This window comes from Chaetomium globosum, genomic scaffold, assembly GCF_000143365.1.
Source record: "Chaetomium globosum CBS 148.51 scaffold_6 genomic scaffold, whole genome shotgun sequence".
Taxonomy (NCBI): domain Eukaryota; kingdom Fungi; phylum Ascomycota; class Sordariomycetes; order Sordariales; family Chaetomiaceae; genus Chaetomium; species Chaetomium globosum.
In genome coordinates this window covers 41,429-65,204 of record NT_165981.1, presented here as the reverse complement: position 1 = coordinate 65,204, position 23,776 = coordinate 41,429, and the positions used below count along the sequence as shown (strand labels likewise).

The window sequence follows — 23,776 nt, the reverse complement described above, 5'->3', positions numbered from 1 at the left end:
CGAAGTTTTTGGCAAGGACAAGTTATGTAGATTAACGGGAGCCAAGATTCAGGCGTCTGCACAAGTAACCATCTACGTTTAAGAAGGTATCTATACGTATGATCCGCCATTTAGGTGGTTTCTGATGAAGGCGGCGAGGACCTTTCCAGTTTCCCCCTTTGCCCTGGGCTCCCTCACTGCTTAGTGATATTGGGGAACTGGAGACAAAATGAACATATTAGACCACGTTCCGTAACCTGTGCATAATATCGCCGTGATTCATTTCACATTTTTCTGTGCATGTTCCCAATGCTGGGTGGGAATCAGCCTCAGCCTGTCTAAGTGAGCCGCAAGCGGAAATGACAATGGACAGACATACCCCTGTCCATAGCCCCGTTGCCCGCCCCCCCCCCCCCCCTCTCCCTCCTCCCACATGGGAAAGTATAGAAAAGATGGAACCTCGCCCATCACAGAACTTGACCTGGACTTCAACAGCCACCAACCTTCCAACCTTCTCACCATTCCTCCAAACGATTGAAACATGGGAAAGTCACCGCCGCCAAACGCGAGTGTTTCTCAGGCTCGCACCAAAAGCCCCCCCCACGGAATACTCTTATTCGCGTACTGCTACACGATCCTGACTACGCCATTCCTGCTGGCTCATTTTATGTTCGATGTACTTTTGACTCTGTTCCCGTGGACACGACCCACGAAAGAGTGGTCACTCAACCAAGCGGCCCGTATGCGGGTAGTCAGGCTCGTCCTTCTTTACTGGTCCCGCCTGCGCTGGGGAGACCGACTGACGCTCCGCCCCGGCGGTGAACGCAATCGATTCGAAGTGATGCACCCACGGTCACCGAAGCTCTACAGGGGTCCCCTTTCAGATGCCGTGATTCATGCAGAGGCTATCGGCACAACCTGGACGCCAGCACGGCCGCCACCTCCGGCGCTGGTACGACCAGAGCTCACTGTGGCGCTGCACTTTCACGGCGGCGGATTCGCCATCGGAAACGGACGCGATGAGGACACGGGATATTTATCTCAGGTCCTAATTCAGCACATGGGCTGCAAGTTCGTTTGCACACCACAATATCGGCTCTCCAGCGGCAGCAACGGACGGTTCCCAGCCCCGGTCCAAGACGCGCTGACGGCTTATCTCTGGCTCCTCCACGAAAAGCGCATCCCCGCTCATCAAATCATTTTTTCGGGCGACTCGGCGGGCGGCAACATTGCTCTGGCCTTGTTGCGATACATTCAAGAGCACGGCGTCGAACTGGACATACCCGCCCCAGCCGCCGTTGCCCTCTGGTCACCGTGGGTAGACGTGGCAGCCGCCATCAACCAAGATATGCGCCAGTCACCCAACTACAAAACCGACTATCTCAATAAGGAATTTGGATATTGGGGCGCCATATCCGTCTCCGGCGGAGCCGACCCTTCAGGGCCATACCTATCACCGCTTCACCACCCGTTCAAGCCACCCGCCGCCGACATGCCCATGTTTGTTCATGGAGGTGACCGAGAGGTGCTCTGGGACGATATACAGGTTCTTGCGCAACGCTACGGGGACACTGGATGGAAGGTGCAACTGGGAGTGTCCCGGGATTGTCCTCATGACATTCTCCTGCTGGGGTCCAGGCTCGGGTTTGAGAGTGAGGCCGAGGAGGCAGCGAAGGAAGCGGGCAAGTTCTTCTCGGCAACGGCGGGTATGAAACTGAGCTACGAATAATTGGAATTTGACTACCTAGTTCTGGGGGAAAGGTCGGGATAGGTGGGCTTGGTCTAGTATCTCTGAAATGGAATAGCTTCCGAGAAGCCTGGTGAATCAATCTACCGAGGAATACAACGCAATCAAATCGAGCCGGCCTCGTGCTCATGACCGCACATGCTTTATGTATCTCAAAACGGAAACGCCGTGGTATTAAACTGTGTTGTTCCCGTGGTCAAAGAAAGATGACGACGGTATGGAGCAGCTTTGACTTTGGAGCCGAGGTAAAAGGTAAAGGAGTCAAAATCAAGCATTGAAGCGTGGGGTGTTGGGGTCGTGCGGGGTGGAACCGTGCAAGACAGCACGCGGAGAAGAGAATACAACGTTGGTACAGTATTGGCTGTTTGAATTGGGACTGTGCTCACTTCTGGCATAGTTTCCGAGCTGGTCCGCGATGATGTCAAATGCTCCAGGTACGAAGTAGTTAGTGGCCCACCGTTTTGGGATCGGTATCGGATACTAGGTTACCTTGGGATGAACTCCAAGCTGGGCAGCCAATTGCACCCCACATAATGTCCTGAATAGGAGCCACCGGCGGGCTATCGAGCCCAGATTAGACTCAGTTTGCGACCCCTGGGTCCTGACGGCACTGGCTTAGGTAGGTAGTGGAGTTCTGGCGCCACGCAACGTGGAGTGTCATTCGGAAGCGCTCCGGAATCTGGCGATCAACTTGCGAGGTGCATCGGGACTTACCCGTACGGAGGTACGCGGCCGCGACGGGACCGATCATACATGTCTAACGACGGGGGAAGTTTGTTCACAAAAAGATGATAGAGATCTGGTACATCAAGCAAAGGGTGCAAAGCCCAAGTTTCACTTCGAAGATACATTCTCGAGCCTCATCACTCCCTTCTACGTCTTCCTGGATCTTGTCACACTACAATGGCGAACGGCAACGTCGGCGCACAGCCGGATAACGACATGTTCTTTGACACAATCATCATCGGCGCTGGCATCTCGGGAATTAACGCTGCGTATCGAATCCAAACCGAAGGGCCAGCCGGCACAAGCTACGCCATTTTAGAAGCACGGGACACCCTCGGGGGAACTTGGGATTTGTTCCGTTACCCCGGCATCCGCTCAGATTCAGATATCTTCACTTTCGGGTTCCCCTGGAGCCCGTGGAGGCATAATGTCTCACTTGCGTCTGCCGAGCAAATCAAAACCTACATGAGGCAGTCGGCCGAGTCTCAGGGCATCGACCAGCATATCCTTTACCGCCATAGCGTGGTGTCGGCTAACTGGAACACGGCGAACAGGAATTGGGAGCTGCAGGTTGAAGTGGCCGGACAAGACCAGCGCCTCACCATCCGGTCACGGTTCTTGCTGCTGGGCACGGGCTACTACGACTACGAAAAACCCCTGGAAACAACGATCCCCGGCATTGAGAACTTTGCTGGGCGAGTCATCCACCCACAATTCTGGCCCGAAGACTACGACTACACCAACAAGAAAGTCGTGATCATTGGTAGCGGCGCCACCGCCGTAACCGTCCTCCCTGCCATGGCTGAAAAAGCGAAACACGTCACTATGCTACAGAGAAGTCCCGGCTACGTTTTTTCTCTTCCATCAAACAGCATCATAACGGCACTGCTCTTTGCGATCCTCCCTATCAGCATGGCTCACTATCTCAACCGCATCATGTGGCTTGTCAGGAGCCATCTCACCACTGTTCTCTGTCGGACATGGCCCGGGCTAGCCAAGCGGATCATCAAGTACGTAACCATCAAGCAGTTGCCGCCAGACATCCCATGGGACCCCAACTTCAAGCCCCGGTACAACCCCTGGGAGCAGCGTTTCTGCGCTTGTGTTGACGGTGACTTCTTTGCCACGCTCCGGTCTGGCAAAGCCAACGTGGTCACGGGCACGATCAAGACTGTCACCGACAAGACCATCGAATTGGACTCGGGCGAGAGGCTTCACCCTGACCTGATCGTCACGGCGACCGGGCTGAAGCTCCGGTTTGGCGGCGGGATCCGGTTCGCACTAGACGGCCGGCCCTTTGAGTGGTCCGACAAGTTTGCGTGGCGAGCCGCCATGCTCCAAGGCGTGCCCAACATGGTTTTTCTCACCGGATACGAGACGGCGTCCTGGACCTTGGGTGCTGATGTGAGTGCTCGGGTGTTTGTGCGTATCCTCCAGGAGATGCAAAAGCGGAACGTCACAATGGCGGTCCCTCGGCCGTCGCGGTCCATGCCAGACAAGCCCATGATGAGCTTGAATTCCACCTATCTGAAAAGGGTGAGGGAGGTGTTGCCCAAAGCGGGAACAGGGGTTTGGGCAGCCAAGACGAATTACTTTGCGGACATGGCAAGGGCAAAATGGGGCAGCATATCGACGGATTTGGAATTTTCTTAGACTTGAGCGTAAATAGGGGTAATTAGGTAGCTCCTACAGAAGGACATGACTCTGACTCTCGGTATTCTCTTCCCTGTTTCGCTGCCAAGATCTTGGGGGCTTGGGGCTAGGCGTTCCTCGGAACTCTGGCCGACAACGATGTCGACATGTAAGTATAGTAGTGTAGTGCACACGAACTCCGGGTTTTCAACATATACGAACATGTGCGTCATCGACTTTCCCCTCGTTCCCCGCGCATGTTCAACCTGGCCAGACTCCACGAGATTTGGAGTTGAAGATTGATCCTCACCAGAGTGCGGGGTGCAGGGGGTGGACGGCGATCTTCATGTATGATGTGGAGCGATGCCCATGTCCGGATTTGGGGTTGCCTTCCGAGCCCGAGCTGGCGTTGAGGTTCAAGGTACCACAGATCTACTTCGACGCATGAAATCTCGGCGGCGTTCATGAGCATCGTAACCCGGGAACGATTGGGGACCAGAGAAGAGGAGCAAGCCCAAGTTTCCTAAACACGCGGGGCTACATATTTGACTTTTCCCCCATATTGAATAGCTACTATTACCAAACTCGGTTCCTGCCCACCCGAACTTTCCGCTTCACCGCTCTTAGGTTTCTTCCCCGACAACGTACGTCTCCAAAACCGAACTTCACAATGCCTGAAAAACCCGCAACGGTTTTGCCCGGGCACCTTGGAAATCTTACTGTCGAAGAGCAGGCAAAGCTACAGGAAGCATGGGTCCATCTCCTCCGGCTTTGCGGAGTTGAGGAGAGCGTCAAGCTTGAGACGCCAAACCAGACAAGCGAGTTCCGGGAACACCTGAGCGACAAGTCCACCGACGTTTTCCGGCATCGGCTCTGGGCATTCATACTCGCAGACCACCCAGACGTTTTGGTGCTCCGCTTCCTCCGTGCCCGGAAGTGGGACGTGGAAAAGGCGGTGATCATGTTGGTGTCTGCCCTCAACTGGCGCCACGAGCGGCGACTGGAGGATGACATTGTCCTGAAGGGAGACATCATGGGATTGGCTAATACGCAATCGGACGACGAGAAAAGCTTCATGGCACAGTACCGGTCGGGGAAGGCCTATGTCCGCGGTTCGGACAAGGAGAGCCGTCCTGTTTTCATCATCAAGGTTCGCCTCCACGACCCGAAACTTCAATCGCCCGAATCCATGGAAACATTTGTGCTGCATAATATCGAGACCATCAGGACCATGATGCGGCACCCAAACGAGAAGGCCTGTCTCCTTTTCGATCTTACTGGCTTTGGGCTGAAGAACATGGATTTTCACGTGGTCAAATTCCTAGTTCAAGTGTTCGAGGCGAGGTACCCGGAATATTTGGGCGTGGTACTTGTCCACAACGCACCGTTTGTGTTCTGGGGTTTGTCACACTTTCTAGCCCAGCTTATTTGAAGCGTCTTGGTGCTAATGGCGTACAATACAGGCATCTGGAAGATGATCCAACCATGGCTAGACCCAGTCATCGCATCCAAGATCAACTTTACAAGCAGCAACAGGGATCTCGGCCGTTTTATTGCGCAAGAGAACCTGCAAAAATGTTACGGCGGCCAGGACAGCTGGGAGTACAAGTATATCGAGCCGGTACAAGGGGAGGATGCGCGAATGAGGTCAGAAAAGAAGCAACAAGTCGAAACCGATCGAACCGTGCTTCTGCGTCAGTTTGAGCAACTTTCACTCGAATGGGTGCAGATGAAGCCAGACTCGCCCGATGCAACGCGGAAAGCGGCGGAGAGGCGCGAGTTGGCAGAACAGATGCGGGAGAATTACTGGCACCTGGACCCCTTCGTCCGGGCCAGGAGCTGCTATGACCGCGCAGGCGTAATCAACGATTCCGGCGCGGTAGATTACAAAGCCGCAAAATAAGTAGCAGAACCACAATGTCAGTCGTGAGCCTTTCCCGTAGCCGACATGTTTCTAGGCACATGTACTTTTCTTGTCCGTGTACTATCTGCGTTGCCGGCGTGGAACCGAGACATGGTGAGAGGTACGTCGTGAGAGGTACGTAGGTACCTCCAGTGAGTTAGCGAGTAGGGATCACACGATCGTATCAAAATCGACGGCCACGAATATGACATGACCACCGTCGATAGAGCAGAGGCGAATATACGTATGCACATCTTCACGTGTCGAGGGATTTCAGGTCTGGATGAAAACGGCCTGGCTACCTAGGCACAACCCGCATAATACAGTATACAGTCACACAGTACGGAACAAGGAATCCGGGAAGCAACCGATGTCACCTGTGTTGTGGGTATCCATGGCCATCCCGCCCTGGCCTGCATACCCCGGATTCTGGGGAGAGAATGCTTGGCATGCCATCCTTGCTCGCTGCAGTTCCTGACCCAGACGCGAAGTAACCCTAGAGCCGGGGCTAGTCTGGAGGGAGATCTGCCAAGTTCATTGGAAGATCCTTGACCAGGTGCGATCGGGTTGCTGTGTAGTAATCGTATTTCCATTGCAATAAACTTGTCTTTGGCCCTCTTTGCCCTGACCGCCCTCTCGGCCCCGTCTTTCCCCCTTCTCACGAGCTCCAGCTACCTACATGTACCGCGAGTCAAGCGCTAGTAACCTCCCTCTTTCTTCGAGCCCCAAACACAAGCAACTCGGAACTTCAGCAGCACCTCGGCACCATGCGGTTTTCTACGCTTCTGCTTGCGGTTTCCGCTCCCGTGGGCCTCCTGGCAAATGAACCTCGTGAACCACTCTTGTCGGGTGAGCTTGTCGCGCTTCTAGAGAAACACAACTTGGTGATCGTCCCAAAGTCGGAGCTCACCGACGCCCTGACTGAGCTCAACGCTCTTCTCAAGAGCCAGCCGGTGCAGCCACGCCATCTTGTGCCAAGATTTGCAAAGCAAAACACCACTACAACAAGCTCAGAAGCTGGTTCCGGGTCCGGGGGGTCCAGCTCCGTTGACGACTTCCTCGGTTTGGGGGATTTGGGAGACTTGTTGAAGGGCCTCTTTAAGCCCCTCGAGGACCTCACTGGGCTCCTCAAGGCCCTGGAAAGCCTACTCACAGCCGAGTTTCTCAAAGGTTTCCACGATGCGATGGTTTACCTTGCCCAGGCCTTACAACCGCCCGCGCCAGCTCTGATACAGAGCCTCTTGAAAAAGGGCGGACCGCTCATCGACATGCTAGGCGAAATCGACCTCAAGGGCCTCTTGGATCAACTCAAGGATGTCGACCTCGAAAGCCTGGTTGGCGCCGCGCTGAAGTTGTTGTCGGAGAAGAACATCAACAACATTGAGTCCTTGGTAACGAATGGTGCAGCCCTACTCACTCCCTCGTTTGTCAACCAGACATCGACACTCATCGGAGATGTTTCACCACTGTTAAGTCAGTTGAGCCCGTTGCTAAAACAGCTCACTGAGCTGGACCTCGAACCCATTCTCGATGCCGTGGGTCCTCTTCTCACACCCGAGTCCATCCAGGGTATTGTGAAGTTGTTGGACAATGCCGAGGCTTTGCTCACGCCCGAGCTTGTGAAGGAAGTTGGTGGTTTCTTGGGCTCCGTCGGCCCCCTGCTTAAGAAGGTCCAGCCCTTGCTTGACAAACTCGGGGACCTGGATTTGGAAGGCATCCTCGATGCGATCGCACCGCTTCTCACACCGAAGTCTGTGCAAGGCATCATGGCGTTGTTGAAGAATGCTGAGGCGTTACTAACGGCCGAGTTCGTCAAAAGCATCGGCAGTCTTCTGGAGTCAGTTGGTCCACTCCTCGGCAAGGCCACTCCCTTACTCGACAAGCTCGCGACCGTGGACCTCGAGGGTATAATGGACGCCGCAGCACCTCTCTTGACGCCACAGTCAATAAAAGGCATTGTTGGTTTGCTCGACAACGCGGAGAACTTGCTCACGAGCGACTTCGTTGGGGACACAAAGACCCTCATCGGGGACGCAGTCCCCCTGATCTCCGCACTTGCAAAGGTGAACCTAGCGGCTCTAATCAAGCAACTTCAACCTTTGCTCGACGCACTCGGAGAAATCGATATCGCACAGCTGGTCAAACAGGTCTCGCCGCTCCTCACACAACTCTCGCCCTTACTGGAACAACTCGGCAAGATCGACTTGGCCAAACTTGTCGGTAAACTTTCGCCCCTGTTGGACATGCTCGGGAAGCTCGATCTCAAAGCCACTCTTGATGCCCTATCACCCCTTTTCAGCGCCAAGGGCATGGAGGGCATCGTAACCCTTCTCGATAACGCTGAGGACCTTCTCACCTCCAACTTCGTCAATCAAACCCAGACGCTGATTGGTGGCGCTGTGCCTCTCGTTAGCGCCCTCGGTAAGGTCGATATCGACGGGTTGTTTGAAATTATCGACCCCCTCCTCAAGGAGCTGGACGGCATTGACCTCAGCGGTTTGGTTGACGCCATAAAACCCATTCTAGAGGCCGTGAAAAAGATTGATGTGAAGGGTATAGTAGACCAGGCAATGCCGCTGCTCACCCCGGCCAGCATCAAGGCCGTGATAGGGCTTGTCAACAATGCTGGCACTCTCCTGAGCAAGACATTTGTAACGCAGACGTCGGAGCTCATCGATGACGCTACACCAGTAAGGCCTTCTCCTGTTTCCTTACCAATCCCTGGCTAATGTTTTGATTTTTGAAGCTCGTGGCAACAATTGCAGACCTCGTGCATGCAGTGTTAAAGGAGTTTGTAGGCCAGCGGTAGGGTTGATCGGGATGAAACGAGGAACAGCGAATCGGGTTGTGTAGCATCCGCCAGGAATCAGTCCGCCTACTATTGTTGAAAAAGACACGGTAGCTGTGTTGTCGAATTCGGGTCTCCTGTGTGCACTTAATAGTCTAGAAGTTACCTGATGGGGTTGAGGCTCTGTATACTTATACATGTGACTGGTGATGGTTGACGGGATGGGAGGTAATTGACAGGTTGTCAAAGCAGTGTCTGGCGATGTGAATTGAGACGCCAGGTAGGCGCTGAACTTTGGAGGGAGGTGCGAGTTCTGGATTGGTTAAGAATGGGAGGTTGAAGTCGCTTGCGGAGGGCGGGTTCATAATGGTCAGCCAGCCCAGGTTGGGACCTCGAGACCCGGGGCGTCATGTTTAGACACTACGCGACTATGCCGAGGCATGATGTCTTAGAAGGTATGGAATCAGGTATGGTATCTCTAATGTAATATTGCCATTTAGACTCTCACTGTTGGACGATCAAGGAACAACAACCAGGTTTTGATTCATAGGCATAGCAAATAGGAGTTAATCTTTGAAGTTGATGTTTGCGGCTCTGCCGGCTAGGTGTGGTGAATCCTCCAGTCAATGGCGGTGTCATCATAGCACTCAGCTGTTCCCCTAGCGCCAACCTTGCCGTCGCGGGTGAATTTGCTGATGGAGTCCCGGACCAGATCGGTTATATCCTCGTCCCCTATGTTGGTCCACCAGATGCCATCCAGGTACGGGGTCACGACGGCTGTGGCACTGAAGGCACACGTACCCCATGTCACAAGCGGCCGCTCGACCCCCAAGGTCAACTGGTGGTACGGATACTGGTTGTTGTTCCTCCAAAGCTGCTCACAGTCCGAGGCGAGAGGAGAGCCGCCTGTAGACTCGTCGACAAAAGTAGAGTCGCCGCAGAGGTTATATTCACGTTTCTCAGAGGCCAGAGGAGCGCTTTCGGGAGACAAACGTTAGATCATAGGATGCCTCGGCAATATAGGTGCTTAAACCATAACGTGGTACTTACCTCGTGGCGGTTGCAAAACGCCACGTTGTGGCAATAGCCACCTTGGAGAGCACCGAGGCCTTCATCTTGCTCTAAAAGATACAGAAAACCGAAGTGAAAGTGAGAACAGCGACCGGATGGATGGCAAGTCAGACGCGAGGGGGGACCAACGAGGTAAAGACATTGATGAGTGGTATCTGTACTTATAGACTGGATTTATGCCAACAGGTCACTACTAATCATTAATTCTGCACATGACCTAAGGTAAGCTTACTCTTCTCGCGGTCCACGCTTCCCCCTACTCACTTTTGGTTCGCTCCACTCCTCGGCCCCGGCATCACCTTCGCGGATGCTGCGGAATCGGTAGCTGCAGGTCTGACCATGGAAGGGACAATGGTCGGGAGACTCGGGACCATAGGAGAGTTAGTTTGCAACTCTTGACCACGCGACATCCTTGAAGGTGACGTTGGGGCCGAGAAGTGGAACGGGCGAAGGCTCAGTGTAAGCAGAGCTGGGACTTGAAGATCGGGGGCTAAGGGTGATACGAGGGCGTATGTGACTAATACTGTGGTGCGTATTCGGTTGTTTCCCTTGTCGGACTGTCCACGTACCAACCGGCCCACCTGACGTCCAGTTTACAAATATAGGTAGCATGAATTTACAGACAAGTCACAAACTTCAGTTACGAAAACCTCCACTGAGGCCCCAGCCTATTAGGGTCCAGCCTAGATTGAAGATGTTCCTCAACCGGAGTGCAGCCAGATTGCCAAAGGGTGCACAACAAGGATGTCTCAATGGGAGAACCCCAATTTTAGCGAGGTAGGGATAGTTGGAATTGATAACTAAAGAACTACGGTTATTAGTGTGGTATGCCACTGGCATCTAGTATGACTACCATTTCTCCATTGTTAGGTGGATATAATAATACCGAATCCATGGGGGAGGCGGGAGGGCGGGGGAAGCCCAATGCCCAACCCACGGCAACGAGATTCCATACTTTTGTCCGTGCTGCTCAGGGAAGCACCCGGCCTGGGTACGGTGGTGCCCGGAAGCAGTGAAGGCCCGGGGTGCGACGAGGGAGGCATACCATTTCCGGCCTCGAACCTCTGAGCTTGCTTTGCAGCAACAAACACAACAGCAGCAAGAGAGACTACTACCGAGGATGCGGAGCGTCACATTCCGGGGTGCGCCCACCCTGGAGGAGGCCGACGATGGCTTCCAAGAAGCGGGAAAAAGGAAGAGACGACGGGGCCGACCCCCCGGCTTTCTCATAGCCCAGGAGGAGGCTGCAAGGAGTTCGAGGCAAGGAAAGCTGACCTTTGCGAGGAAGGTTGATACGGATCTGACCGGAGACCGAGGAGACGGTGTTGGGGGCCTAGGGATTACGACTCCAGAGGCCGCGGATACCTTGGAGGCGGACGGTCAGGATGTCGGAATGCAGGGAGCTGGGTAGGCTCCCTTCAACCGTAGCATGACGAACTCTGAAGAGACGGGCCAAGGTAACATCGGTACAGGTTTTTAGTCCGACTGGGAAACCAGGACGGTTTTCCTGTACAACTAGCTAGATAGTAGGACCGGCGAGCCCAAGGGCATAGCGGTGTAGGAATAATAATAATAATGAGTGTTCCTATTTAAACAGTAGTTTTTTTCTATTTGGACAGTAAAGGTCCGTGCCCGTACTAAAATTGATGCGCCCACACCACTGTTGTCACTATTACACACCTAATCACAGTGCAAAGTCCTGGGACATGACATACCTGCCAATTGAAGACAGCAACAACACCAAGACTTCGTCAATTCGCGATCGCGAGGTCGTTTTCTTCCGTTTTTTTCGCCCACAGCCGCAACTTCCCTTTATCATCGCCACATTCCTCGTTTTACGATGGATTTCACCGATTGGGATGCCTTCCTAGGCGCGCCGCCGTCGTCTGAACTGTCGGAAGGCGCCGGACTTGGGCAAATCGACGATTTCTATCAAGAAGGACAGACACAGTTGTCTGATGCTATCGCGACCGCAGAAACCGCCAATTCCTTGCAAGAAGACGCCCTGCTGCCGCCGCTGCCGCCGCTGATGGCCTTGTCAGGCGTTGAGGAAGTCATAGAGACTGCAGAATCGGCGCCAGAGCCCGTCATTCCATCGCCGCCGCCCTCGGGGCTGTACGACTCTTTTGACGAGCTTTTGGCCTTCCTGCAGACGTTCCATCGCGACAACGGCGCGGCTATCAAGATTCTGAAGAGCGCAAACCCTCGCGAGGTCTATGGCGAGAGGAAATACACATACTATGTCCTTGCCTGCGATCGCGCCGGCTCTCAAACGTCCACAAGCACAGGAATCCGAAGATCCTCGACTCAGCGGCTCGACTGCCCGTTCAAAGTCATAGCATCAGCGACGAAGCGTTCCGGCTAGAAGTGGTCGTATCGCGTTGACTGCCCCGAGCACAACCACCCGCCGTCTCTCGACCCGTCAGCACACATAATGCATCGCCGGCGTACCCTAGCCCAGCAGCAACAAGCGCGAGATTTGACCAAGCACCGGGCCCTTCCTGCGCGCGAGATGTTAGAGATCATGAGAGACTCTAGCGGCGCCGAACCTACGTTCTTTCGTCAGTCAGACATCTATAACGACAGACAGAAGATCAGGATCGAAGGACTCAACGGCTTGTCAGCCACCCAGGCCTGGATTAAGCAGCTTCAAGATAACAACCTTCGTCACTGGATCAAGATTGACGATGACAACAAGGTCGAGGGCGTCCTGTGGACTTACCCTTGGCCAGAGAAGATGTGGCGCCAGTTTCCTGAAGTCCTAGGACTTGACAACACGTACAAAACGAACCGTTTTCACATGTATCTTTTCGAGGTCATAGGCATCACGGACCAGAAGTCGGTAGCCAACTTCGCGTTTGGCCTCATCAACACAGAGAAGGAAGACGGCTTCCTATGGCTTTGTCAACAGCTGAGGACCTTCGTCAAGACCTTCATGTGCCGGCACCGACCGTGGTGATCACAGACAAGGAGACCGCCCTCAAAAATGCCCTCACGGCGACCTTCCCGGGTGCGCAGCAACAGCTGTGTGTCTATCACATCAACGCGAAGGTGAGGGCAAGAATCCGGTCAAGATGGAAGGCCGAAGACGGCAGAAGCGACGACGAGGTTGACGAGGCTGGCGACAATGAGGCCGAGGTCGCTGACGGCGATGGCGACCTCGTCGCCCGCGCTGCTGAACAAGAGGTCGCCGAGCATGGCTGTGCGGCCTTGCTGCCTGCCGCCGACCCTTTGACTCGCGATGGAATGTTCCGTGCGTGGCAACAAGTCGTGTACGCCGAAGACGAGGCTGATTTCCAGTCAGCATGGAACAAGATGAAGGCTATATACAATCCAACGCAGAACCACATCCTACGCTATATCTCGAAGGAATACATGCCGTACCGCGAGCAGTGGGCGCGCTGCTTTATCAAGCGATACCGCAACTTCGGTCAACGAGTTAATAGTCCTGTGGAAACGGCACACAAGGACGTGAAGTCCTTCCTCATCACGGGCACAAGCGACCTCCTCCACCTCCACAACGCGATCTCCCTGATGCTGCAGAAAAAGGAGAGAGACTACAACGAGAAGGCCGCGGCGATGCAAATGCGGCAGCGCCAACGCTTCATCCAGCAGCAAGGGTGGCTAGGGAACATCCCCATGACAGTCTCCTACGTCGCCGTCGATCTCCTTGCCCAACAGCACCGGCTAGCCGTGGCCGCGATGCCCTCAAGCCGTGGCCTGATGCCTGAGCCGCTGAGGCCTTGCACCGGCAGCTTCATGCAGCAGTACGCGCTTCCTTGCAGCCACATGATCTTCAAGAAGCTGGACGACGGCGAGGCCCTCAGCAAGGAAGATGTCCACCCGCGATGGTGGCTGGCCAAGCCTCTGGTACGATTTCCTATGATTTTCTATGGAAAAGCTACTAACTGCTTGGTCCCAGGACATTGACGAGCCCTTACTCCGACTCCGCGATCCTGACGTGGTCCAAAGCCTCCGTGGCCGGCCTCGCCTGCCAAATAACGAGAAGATGACGGTGCCGTCATCCCTGAGGGCTGACGACGGCCAAGATGAAGCCCAGCAGCAGGAGACGGCGCAGTCAACGCAGCAGCAGCGGCGACGGCAGCCAAAGCAGACTTCGCAGTCACATCGCCGTGAGCGCCGTGCGAAGCCAAGCGCGCGTCGCGATCTATCACAATTTGAGGTTGAAGGCTCGCAAAGGTCATCACAAAGGTCGTCCCGGAGCCGCGGTCGCGGCCGCACCCGGGCAGCTTCGTCGCCGTCGACAAGGAGTTCGCAGTCACGCGTAAATTCGCAGTCTACGAGAACTGCAAGAGGACGATCGAGGAGGTCAGCGATAGCCTCTTCTACGGCGAGGCTGGCCGCGATAGCTGCAGCCGCCTTTGAGACCGACCCCGAGACCGACCCCGAGACCGAGTCTGAGGCTGAGGACGTGATTGAGGTCATCCCGGCCACCCAACCCGGCGCTGACGAGCCGGATGGACTAGCCGGCCCGTGAGAAGTGTTGACGTTGAATTAGAAGGGCCGGAAATGCGTTTTTTGAAGAATTGGCACCGATTGATAGTCGATAGACCTTATAGCGTGTGATTTTGTATGAAGATATCCTTTCCCAGTGTCTTACAGTGTATTTTGGTGTGTGGGTGTGGCAATTGCGATTTTGGGGGGTAAATCTAGCTATTAATGTGGACCTTTACTGTCCAAATAGAAGAAAACTACTGTTCAAATAGGAACACTCATAATAATAATACCGAATTTCCATATTTCAATGGTGAACCCCTTTCATCGACGGTAACAATCACCTAGTTGTCACCGCGATATCAGACCCGGTTCTTGGCAATGATTGTTAACCTTCCAGTTGGCTACTTAAGCGGTTGGTTGACTGTTGAAATCTCGCGGCCTGCTGCGGCCGCCGCCTTGGCCGTTGGCTCATGTATGTCCGTAACAGCATGGGGAAAAACATTGCCGTGGGGCTTTGAAAGTGATATCTTGACACAACTAACCCCAACCCTGGATACTGTACATACCGTGCAACCCCCGACTCCTAATTTCAGCCCTCACCATATGCAATTGTCATCCCAAGTGTTTGGGCGGATTCGGTGCCGACTCTGTTGACCATAATTTCAAGGGCATTAATCGATGTAAATGCGATTTATTCAACTAACTACATTTGATTGAATAATGCATCTAGGCGAGAGAAGGACATCAAAAAAATTGCCCAGGCAAAGTTGGGGTTGTTGTGTGTGTAGAGTCAAAAGTACAAGTCCCAAACGTCGCTCATACAAAATGCTTCCCTCAAATTTTTACTGGTTGCTGGGCAAGACAGACAGGCTCACGGGAAACAAGCTGAACAACCTTCCCCGCACGAGCCTCGGCTGGCAATGCGGGGAAGATCGGCGCCAGTCATGCGATCGCGTGAGGAGGCAGAATGCGACCTTCTCCAAGAAAATCGCAAGCTAAACCAGAATGAGGCCGCGGTTGAGAATGTGGGGATTTGCCCGCATACATGTGATATGGCTCAAGCACCTCCCCAGAACATATCGGGTAGTGTCACGATCTTCATGCACAGATGACGCTACCGAAAGAATCGGCTCACCACCCGTTAACCTGTTAGTGCTCGTAGGCCTTTTTCCGTCCCCCAGGACCTCTGAGCCCCCCAGAAGGTGGTGAGCCTAGTCTTCTGGTAGGGTCTTTCGTCCTTGTTAAAGCGCAAGAACCCCTGGCCCAAACTGCAAATAATCTCTCTTGGCCCAACTCGTTACCCACCTACCTTATCCTTCCAGTCCCTCTTGGGGTTTGTTCGTGAGCGTGTGATTTCAAGACCGGGATCTATGCTATATTCTCCATTTTAAGGGTTAAGGTCTTGACTTGGATTTTCTCCAAGAAGATCCCATTAATCACAGGCACAATTTCCTGCATTTTAAACCGCTGTTGGGCTGTGAAGGTAAAAGGTGTTCAGCCTTCCAATCTTACCGGGACCCCTGTCAAATCGGGCACGCTAACAAAAAAAACCAAGGTCGAACTGGACGTGTCATGCGTGACAAGGTGACGGCGCGTCTCAGTGATTCCTGTTGACAATCACCATTCATCACCGATTTCCATCCGACCCAAGGCGTTTCACGGGCTGCGGGCTCATACTAGGTGCCTAGCCACCCCCCAGCATGGCCACACAACCCGAGGATAGGTCGGACATCTCGGCCGCTCCAAGAATCGAACCTCCATCGGGGAATACTCGGGATGCTGCTTCCTCGTTTGACGATGCTGTTGGCGACAAAACACAACTAAGTACGGGGTCTATGTGGGAGAAACTCAAGCAACATTTCCGGCGTCGGTGGTGGATTTATCTCATTGCGACCGTTATCTTGCTCGCCATCTTATTACCCCTCTTGTAAGTGTTCCCCCATGGCGGCTTGCTCGTTTGGAATGGGCAATCAGGGTCTAACCATGATCCAAGGTTCAAAGTCATCATACCGGCCATCATCAAAAACATCGTCGACGACCAAGAGCTGCCTGTGAAGGGGGGGTTCCTCAACTTCACCGAGCCAACTCGTCTTCGCATTGGCCTCGATACGTTGCTCGACACTCCCTTGGGCGTGAAGATCGACCCCGTCCCACTTAGCCTTCTTCAACCGCCAGTTGACGGCGCTGATGACAAAGAGACGCCCTTCCTCACGCTTCAAATGCCGGAACAGCACGTGAACCACGTAACCGATGTCAAAATCCCAAGCCAAGTTGTCGACATCTTGGATCACACTCAGCTTGTCGCATGGTTCAACGAGTTCTTCGACAAGGAGACGGTCGATCTCCGCCTCAAGGCTGACGACTTGAGTGCCCACCTCGGTGCGCTAGACTACCAAGTCAGCTTGGATAAAACGATCAAGGTACCTGGGCTCAATTACCTGAAGGGCTTCGGCGTATTGGACATGCAGTTCACCATTCCGCCAGGGCCCTCCGGACACAACATGAAGGGCCACCTCAACATCCCTAACGCCGGAGTTCTGACGCTGGGGATGGGCAACGTGACGTTCAACGTAATGGCTGGGGACATCAACCTGGGGTTGGTGCACATCTACAACCTCGACCTGAAGCCGGGAAACAACACGCCGCCCTTCGAGGGTGACTTCTACTTTGACGAGCTGGTTCCCAATCTTGCCGCAATTATGGAAACTCAACATGAATCTCTTTCCAATGGCATGATTGCGTTCAACACCTCGGGCAATTCGACCTTCCACAACGGTCGGCGCATCGATTACGTCGAGGGCGTTCTCAACCGAAAACACATACCCTTCACCATTCCGGTCACGACACTGTTGCTCGACGTTCTGAGTGGCGTACTCGCAGGCGGTACGGACGGCAGTTCGGGAGTGCCTTTACTCGACACGTTAGGCGACGTGCTGGGGAATAAAACCCTGTTTGACCAAATGTTGGGCCATTTCGATACGCAAAGCATTGGCAGTAGCTCGGAAGTCACGGATACTGCCCGATTAAAGAGGACAGCGGCACGAAAGCTTGGGAGGTCGATGCAGATGAACCTTTTCAGACTAGGGTTACGTACAATGCGGTCGAAGCTTTGATGGACAGGGCAGTAGGGCGAAGTGTAATAACCTGATGGTATGACATAACCGAGTCCAACGCCACTAATGATGAGCTAGGACGTAATGCCAGTACCACCAAATCTGGGCCTGTTAGTTCAATCATGTTGAGACGTTCGAAACGGCAATGCGTAGGAGCTTCACTCGCCCTTGTGTCATGGTCACATGCAATGATCCCGTGGTGTCTCTGCCACTTGGGAGTTTAGCTCCTTTTCCTCTACTTTCTCATGTACAAATCTCTCACTTAACTCCCACCCTAGTTGAAGTATTTCAATGGAATGGAACCTGGGGCAGACAGAAGCACTAGTTCAGGTTATTTTGTTGGAAGACCAACAGCCACGATTCCACGGTTATCACACAAAATGTTTTGAAGCTTACAACAGTGGGTTGGGATCCTCGGAGCAGCCCCGAAGTCATCAATTGAAGGTTGTCCTTGTTTTCTGTCTGTCCTTCCCCTCATCTTGTGTAAAATAGCTCGTCGTCAGCTCTTGACCTCCCCCCACGTAGGCTGCATTGCGCCCACGTTGGGCAGCCATACATGTTCTGCAACCGAATGTCCGAGTGCCAAGTGCCACAACTTCCAACATATTTAAGCGCCGGATCTAGTATCACCACCTTCTAGTCCCCGCCATCCACTTCACCATTTACTCTCTCAAGATAGAAGGCAACAGGGGCGGGAGCTGACTGATTTGTAAACTGTGGTTGGCAACTCAGGTACGTCCGTTAATAACACTACATAGGTAACTAAGTCATTTACACAAATGTAAATCGGAAAGGAACACAGCAAGCTCAGTTGGATTTGGCGGCCCATTTGAACACTCTTTAAGAAACCCACTGAAGGAAACATTTATCCTTGAACGGCCGTCTGCTGGACAATTTCTGGCACAAAAGCCGACACCGGCTCCCGGTCGTCGGCTCCATCCTCCTTCATGCCTCCCAAGATCATGGATTTGGGCGCCATGGCCTGCCAAACCGGCGGGTCCGTGAAAGCCTTGAATTTCTCGTCGTGCCACTCCTTGGCAGTCACATAACGGCCCTCGCTGTCCTGGAACATGGTATCGTCCTCGGCGCGGAGGAAATAGGCGATGGAGTAACGGTGTTCGGTTGGGTTGAAAGGCACAACACGGTGGATGCACGACTGGAACTTCATGTCGCTCGCAAAGCGCAGGGAGTCGCCGACGTGCACAAAGGCGCATCCGGGTTTCGGGGCGACGAAGCCCATCTCCCGCGCGCCGCACTCTCCGGGAGGACGGATCTGAAGACCCCACTCATCGCTGAAGAGCAACGTCAAAGAGCTGATGTCGGTATGCTTCTGGTGTCCGATCTTGTTTTGGCCCGTCTCCTCGGCTGGTAGATAATGCATCATGGACAAGGTGGTGGTTGACGGGCGGTCGTTGCGGTGCGAGTTTTCGAATCGCTCGGCTCCGGTCAGACCCATGCCGCTAGAAAGGGCGGAGAGGAGGACCTTGGTGATGGTATTGCAGCTACCAATGCCACGCTCCAGAATACGGAGCTCACCGCTGCTCTTGATCGGCGACGGGACCCTGGGGCTGCCCTGCTGAATCTCATCACGCGACACCTTGAGCATCTCGTACCCGTCCTTGGTGCCAGCTCCAAAAGCGCCCGTCCGGCTGCCCACTGGCTCGTAGCCGAGATGGGAATCGATCAGGCCATATTCGTTCTTGGCTTCGAGCGGCGCCTCGAAAAAGCGGTGCATGAGCTGGAGAACTTCCTGGCGATCCTCGAGCATTCTACGGCCGTCGATGCCGTCGAGGTTGAGTTGAAAGTAGCCTTCCTCCAGACACGCCTTGGTTACCTTTTCCACCTCGGCCGGGTCTTGTGAGAGAAGCAGTCCGTAGTCGATGGTCCTCATGGGCCAGACAGGGACCTTCTTGCCCTGCCATTCGACGGTTTCCGGGGCCTCAGACATCGTGAGTAGTGCGGTGCTCAAGGGGAGGAAGGCTTAGGCGGGAGGGCGTATTTGAAAAGGGTTGAACCTAAGTGAAACAAATCTGTAGCCTACACCAGAGGTTTGTGTTATCCTCGAGGATGCCCGTCCCTTTTCAATGGCTCGAGGAGGCTCGCTAATAAACCAAGACCCGGCAGTTGGTGAAATTCAAGTCGAATTCACCCGCGGCATGTTGCGTCAGTGATTCAGTATTCCCCGCACTTCACGTCCCACTGAAGGCACATCGGGGAGGGGTGTAGCATTGTCCCATGATGAAACGGCACGTGGGTGGACGGCGGTTATGGTCGACATATTAAACAAGAAGACCTTTCCGAACGCCATGACTGGGAAGTCTCGCGCCCCTCCTCCCCCACACCCAAGCAAGCAATACGGTATGTGATCATCGCCGAGACTTCGGCGAGGCAAGAAAGGGGCAGGTGTGCAATATGGACCGTTTCTCAATGTAACCACTTTAGGCGCCGAGTCTTGGACGATCTTGGAAGCTCGGAAGCGAACCTTCGGAGTTACTTTTTCCAACACTTGCAGCTTCAATTTAGCTAATCTCGTGGCTCTATGTAGTAGCATCGGCACAAGCAAAACCTTAATGCTGTCCACCCTAGTATAAAACAAGGCACCTGACCTCAATGCTCTGCCGAGACCTCTCCTCTCGGTAGGCCGGGTCTTCAAAAGCCGAGTGCAGAGCCCTGCGCGCCAAGAACGTGTCTGAATCAAAGCATTTAATCAGGAGTACGTCCTCAGGCGTCATCCGGTATTTGAAATGCCACCGATGGTTGGGGTTGTGCCGGACGACCCAAGATTCCCCCTCGAAATCCTCCTCAACCATTGCGGCCGCGACGAGGTCCGAGTCCGGAACGGAGTTCGCATCGGCCACCGCGATGGGATCTTTGAGAATAGTTTCGATTGGGCGCCAGATATTGATGATTTGGTACCTGCGCTCGAGCAGTTCGTCTGCTTCCTCGGGATCGGGGAACTCCCATCTCAGCCTGAGCTCTGCACCGGTGTACGACTGGTCTACGTGTGTCCTGGTGACCGGCCCGCGGTTGGCGAGGTTGTTCCCATCGAGCCCTAGGTGATGCCACTGGGTCGGCCCCCGACGGACTTTGTGGTTAAATATGTGGATACGTCGAGCCCCTGTAATGTCTTTCAACAAGTTTCGACATTCTTCGTAGTAGATAGATCGAATGGCTTCCTCGTCGATGAATTCCTTCTCGGTGCTCTCGTTCCGGCAATACTGAAACCCGTGGGTGTCGAGCGAATACTTGTCTTCCTCTCCAGTGATATCTATCACCTCAAATCCATGGGCGCGGTGTGGCCGCTTGTTTGAGACTCGACCCCGGCCAATGAAGATAGGGGATGGGCCGGAACCGTCTCCCGGATCGTCCCAATAATTGAGTGTCGTAGCCACATTGTGCTTTTGCTTGGGACCCAAACTCAAGCTGCGAACTGGGGCTTCCTGCATATCTGGCGGTAAATGTCGTTGGGATGTAGCGCTGCTCGAGACGGGATGGTCTCTGCCTCTCTCCGGAATGCTTGAAGAACTCGGTGCTTTTTAGCCCAAGCTACTGGGTTTTCCAATAATTGCCGGAGTTTCCGGGAGATCTTATCCAAAGGAATACCACGGAAGCATCCGACTCCGAGCAGCCATGGCGCATGGCTGGGTTCCAGTGCAGCACATTAACCGATTCCGTTAGGTTGCAATGGCGCGACCCGCACGTCATCATTCTGGTGTACGTGCGGGGGATCTTCTGCCATCGAGGCGTGCCCAGGCACACACCTCAAACCTGACCCAAAGTAAAGCTTTATCCATCATCCAGAAAGGATGGAAGAAGACGGCTTCATTCTCGTCCCCAGAGAGGCCGACGAGCACCATTTGAGCAACCTACGAGGCTCCCAAGATGATGATTCCTCCAAGTTTATGTCTGATATTGATGCCTTCATCGGCGATATTGAGGAGCCCCTATGGACCCTGAACACATTCATTCACGCAAACCCCGAACTCGCGTTCCAGGAATACAAGACACATCGAGCTTTGACAGAGTTTGTGCGGTCACAAGGGCAGGACTGGCGCGTGACTCCATCGGCTTACGGAATGGAGACGGCATGGGTGGCCGTGTACGACAGCGGGCAACGGGGGCCTGTTGTTTCATTCAATGTAGAAATGGGTAAGTGACTTAACCCAAACCACAGGCGAGTTCATGGAACATAATTAACAAGGCACCCATGCACTGCCTAGACGCACTTCCTGGCTTGGGTCATGCGTGTGGCCACAATCTCATTGCCATAGCCTCAACAGCTGCTGGGTTGGCAACAGCGGAAACTATGAAGAGGTATAGGTTACCGGGAAAGGTCGTCCTGTTTGGGACGCCTGGGGAGGAGGGTTATGACGGCGGCAAGATACGACTTTTGAAACAGGGCGCCTATCAGGGCGTCGATATCTCTCTCATATCGCACCCCGGCATTTTGCACAACAGTCCCCTCGTCAGAACTACCGCCTTTGCCCGTCTAGAAGTTGAGTACTTTGGGCGGGCTGCACATGGGGCCAAGAACCCTTGGATGGGAATCAACGCCCTAGATGCCCTCGTCATCGCGTATAACGCCGTGTCGGTCCTGCGCCAGCAGACTATGTCCGGCGATGTGATTGGTTTGGCCATTACTAACGGCGGAGGAAGGGCTACAAACATTATCCATGCCTACTCTGCTTGCGTCTGCATGCTCCATGCGACTAGTGCTTCTCGCCTAGATGCGCTGCAACGCAAAGTCAGCGCTTGTTTTCGTGCGGGCGCGGAAGCTACTGGAGCAACAGTCAAAATCAACATCACTCCCGGCTACCAAGATCATGTTCCGAACCGCGTTCTCGCGGCGTCGTACGCAAGATACTGGAATTTGTTACCGGACCCCCCGAATCCGCCGATCCCATTACCCGAGCAGGGTAATCAACAGTTCACTTGGGTGAGGTCGAGCACGGATCAGGGAGATCTTAGCCATGCGATGCCGAGTGTGAATGCCAGCTTCGCGATCCCCCCCGGCCCCGAAGGGGGGCAGCCACATAGCCCCGATTTTGAGAGGGCTTCGGGGACTAAGCCAGCGTTCATGAGAGCCTTAAGGGTGGGAAAAGCGTTGGCGGGAACAGCGGTAGACGTGCTGGCGAGACCCGGTTTTGTTGACGAAGTCAAAAGACAATGGAAGCGCGACATGGAAACGACGGACGGGCTAGTCTACAAATATTTTCCAGTAATAGATTCAGCGCATTAGGGTGTTCACTGTGGGGGAATTCCACGCTCAGATTTCTCCGCTCCACATATCTCCCCCACAGACTTTTACATGACCCGAGTTCTTGGTGCTGAGCTCACCCTTAAGGATGATCGTACTATTTGTTAGTGTAGGGAATACCAGGTATCGCGATAGCGTTAGAAGCCCAGGGCAAATCCCTTCTCTCTGGAGGGACGTGCTACATTCGTGGTTCAGTTGGATCATGTTCTTCTATTTAGAAATGAGGGGGGCTCAGATTTTGGATGGATGGATGGAATTTATTTCGCCCGGAGGCACTGGGCCTATAGGGCCTTAGCACGCTAACTACATCCGGATCAAATCGGTTTGCCTTTAACTCGTACAAGCCCCCTACTTCTTCCCTCTTTCTCTCGCTGCACCATTTACCTCTTGCCTTGGTTGTTGTTAGCAGATCAACTTGGAGGCTACTTTCTCCAAGTGTTCAGCGTCCTATCTTCAGCAGCTAAAGCGGGACCTGCTGGTTAAGGCTCGTGGTTGAGGCTCGTGGTGTTGAGTGTCGGCTTCTTCTACTGTGACTGGTCTAGACTCTCCTCCTCATTCAGCTCCAGCCTTCCTGTTGCCATTGCGTATTTGATCGTCGCCCGGACTGCCTTCATATGCTTCATGTGTGACACCGTGACAGTCTCAAGTCCGAAAGAAGACGGCGCTCACAGTGCTTACGGTTACTCGGCCACTGTGCGAGAGCCGACATTGAGACCCAGCTGGGAGCGAGACGGGGAGGGGTTTAAGAAACCGTAGGAAAAAGAACCTACGAAAAAAAAAAAAAAAAAAAAAAAAAAAGAAGGAACCTTGTGCAAGACCGAGGTATTTACGGACGTATTTGAAGTGTAAAGGCATGAGTTACTGATGTGGTTAAAAGACCAAAGGGATGCTAACACAGCTTAGCCATTGCAAGCGCTGTGTGGTGTGCAAGGCCTTTGACGTCTTGGCTCGCGCGCAGGCGGCACACCACTCTTAATTTTTTGCGGTGCTGGAAAGGGGGCGCAAGAAAGGAGAAACTATTAGGGCTTATACTAATCGCCTCACGAGAGGCGCAGGCTATCTATTTATATATTCTGATAGACCTAACCCTGTAGTATCTAAT

The 23,776-nt window shown here is 53.8% G+C and overlaps 9 protein-coding genes across 9 annotated transcripts; 6 read left to right on the top strand and 3 right to left on the bottom strand.

The window, feature by feature from the left end:
- Window positions 1–520: 520 nt before the first annotated feature.
- Window positions 521–4,105, top strand: CHGG_08357 (uncharacterized protein; the record flags this gene model as incomplete). Its single annotated transcript, XM_001226283.1, has 4 exons — window positions 521–1,685; window positions 2,124–2,160; window positions 2,354–2,450; window positions 2,522–4,105. 4 exons carry the CDS (start codon window positions 521–523, stop codon window positions 4,103–4,105), a joined length of 2,883 nt encoding a protein of 960 aa, XP_001226284.1.
- A 649-nt stretch (window positions 4,106–4,754) lies between these two features.
- Window positions 4,755–5,987, top strand: CHGG_08356 (uncharacterized protein; the record flags this gene model as incomplete). Its single annotated transcript, XM_001226282.1, has 2 exons — window positions 4,755–5,484; window positions 5,548–5,987. The coding sequence occupies 2 exons, from the start codon at window positions 4,755–4,757 to the stop codon at window positions 5,985–5,987; spliced, it is 1,170 nt and encodes a 389-aa protein (XP_001226283.1).
- A 767-nt stretch (window positions 5,988–6,754) lies between these two features.
- On the top strand, window positions 6,755–8,716 carry CHGG_08355 (uncharacterized protein; the record flags this gene model as incomplete). Its single annotated transcript, XM_001226281.1, has 1 exon — window positions 6,755–8,716. One exon carries the CDS (start codon window positions 6,755–6,757, stop codon window positions 8,714–8,716), a length of 1,962 nt encoding a protein of 653 aa, XP_001226282.1.
- A 660-nt stretch (window positions 8,717–9,376) lies between these two features.
- On the bottom strand, window positions 9,377–9,890 carry CHGG_08354 (uncharacterized protein; the record flags this gene model as incomplete). Its single annotated transcript, XM_001226280.1, has 2 exons — window positions 9,377–9,752; window positions 9,826–9,890. 2 exons carry the CDS (start codon window positions 9,888–9,890, stop codon window positions 9,377–9,379), a joined length of 441 nt encoding a protein of 146 aa, XP_001226281.1.
- A 1,796-nt stretch (window positions 9,891–11,686) lies between these two features.
- CHGG_08353 (uncharacterized protein) lies at window positions 11,687–14,344 on the top strand (the record flags this gene model as incomplete). Its single annotated transcript, XM_001226279.1, has 4 exons — window positions 11,687–12,178; window positions 12,311–12,749; window positions 12,812–13,716; window positions 13,769–14,344. The coding sequence occupies 4 exons, from the start codon at window positions 11,687–11,689 to the stop codon at window positions 14,342–14,344; spliced, it is 2,412 nt and encodes an 803-aa protein (XP_001226280.1).
- A 1,660-nt stretch (window positions 14,345–16,004) lies between these two features.
- Window positions 16,005–17,417, top strand: CHGG_08352 (uncharacterized protein; the record flags this gene model as incomplete). Its single annotated transcript, XM_001226278.1, has 2 exons — window positions 16,005–16,231; window positions 16,298–17,417. The coding sequence occupies 2 exons, from the start codon at window positions 16,005–16,007 to the stop codon at window positions 17,415–17,417; spliced, it is 1,347 nt and encodes a 448-aa protein (XP_001226279.1).
- Window positions 17,418–18,282: 865 nt separating this feature from the next.
- On the bottom strand, window positions 18,283–19,365 carry CHGG_08351 (uncharacterized protein; the record flags this gene model as incomplete). The annotated part of the gene is made up of 1 exon (XM_001226277.1): window positions 18,283–19,365. One exon carries the CDS (start codon window positions 19,363–19,365, stop codon window positions 18,283–18,285), a length of 1,083 nt encoding a protein of 360 aa, XP_001226278.1.
- Window positions 19,366–19,999: 634 nt separating this feature from the next.
- Window positions 20,000–20,863, bottom strand: CHGG_08350 (uncharacterized protein; the record flags this gene model as incomplete). Its single annotated transcript, XM_001226276.1, has 1 exon — window positions 20,000–20,863. One exon carries the CDS (start codon window positions 20,861–20,863, stop codon window positions 20,000–20,002), a length of 864 nt encoding a protein of 287 aa, XP_001226277.1.
- Window positions 20,864–21,223: 360 nt separating this feature from the next.
- Window positions 21,224–22,656, top strand: CHGG_08349 (uncharacterized protein; the record flags this gene model as incomplete). Its single annotated transcript, XM_001226275.1, has 2 exons — window positions 21,224–21,566; window positions 21,716–22,656. The coding sequence occupies 2 exons, from the start codon at window positions 21,224–21,226 to the stop codon at window positions 22,654–22,656; spliced, it is 1,284 nt and encodes a 427-aa protein (XP_001226276.1).
- Window positions 22,657–23,776: the final 1,120 nt, after the last annotated feature.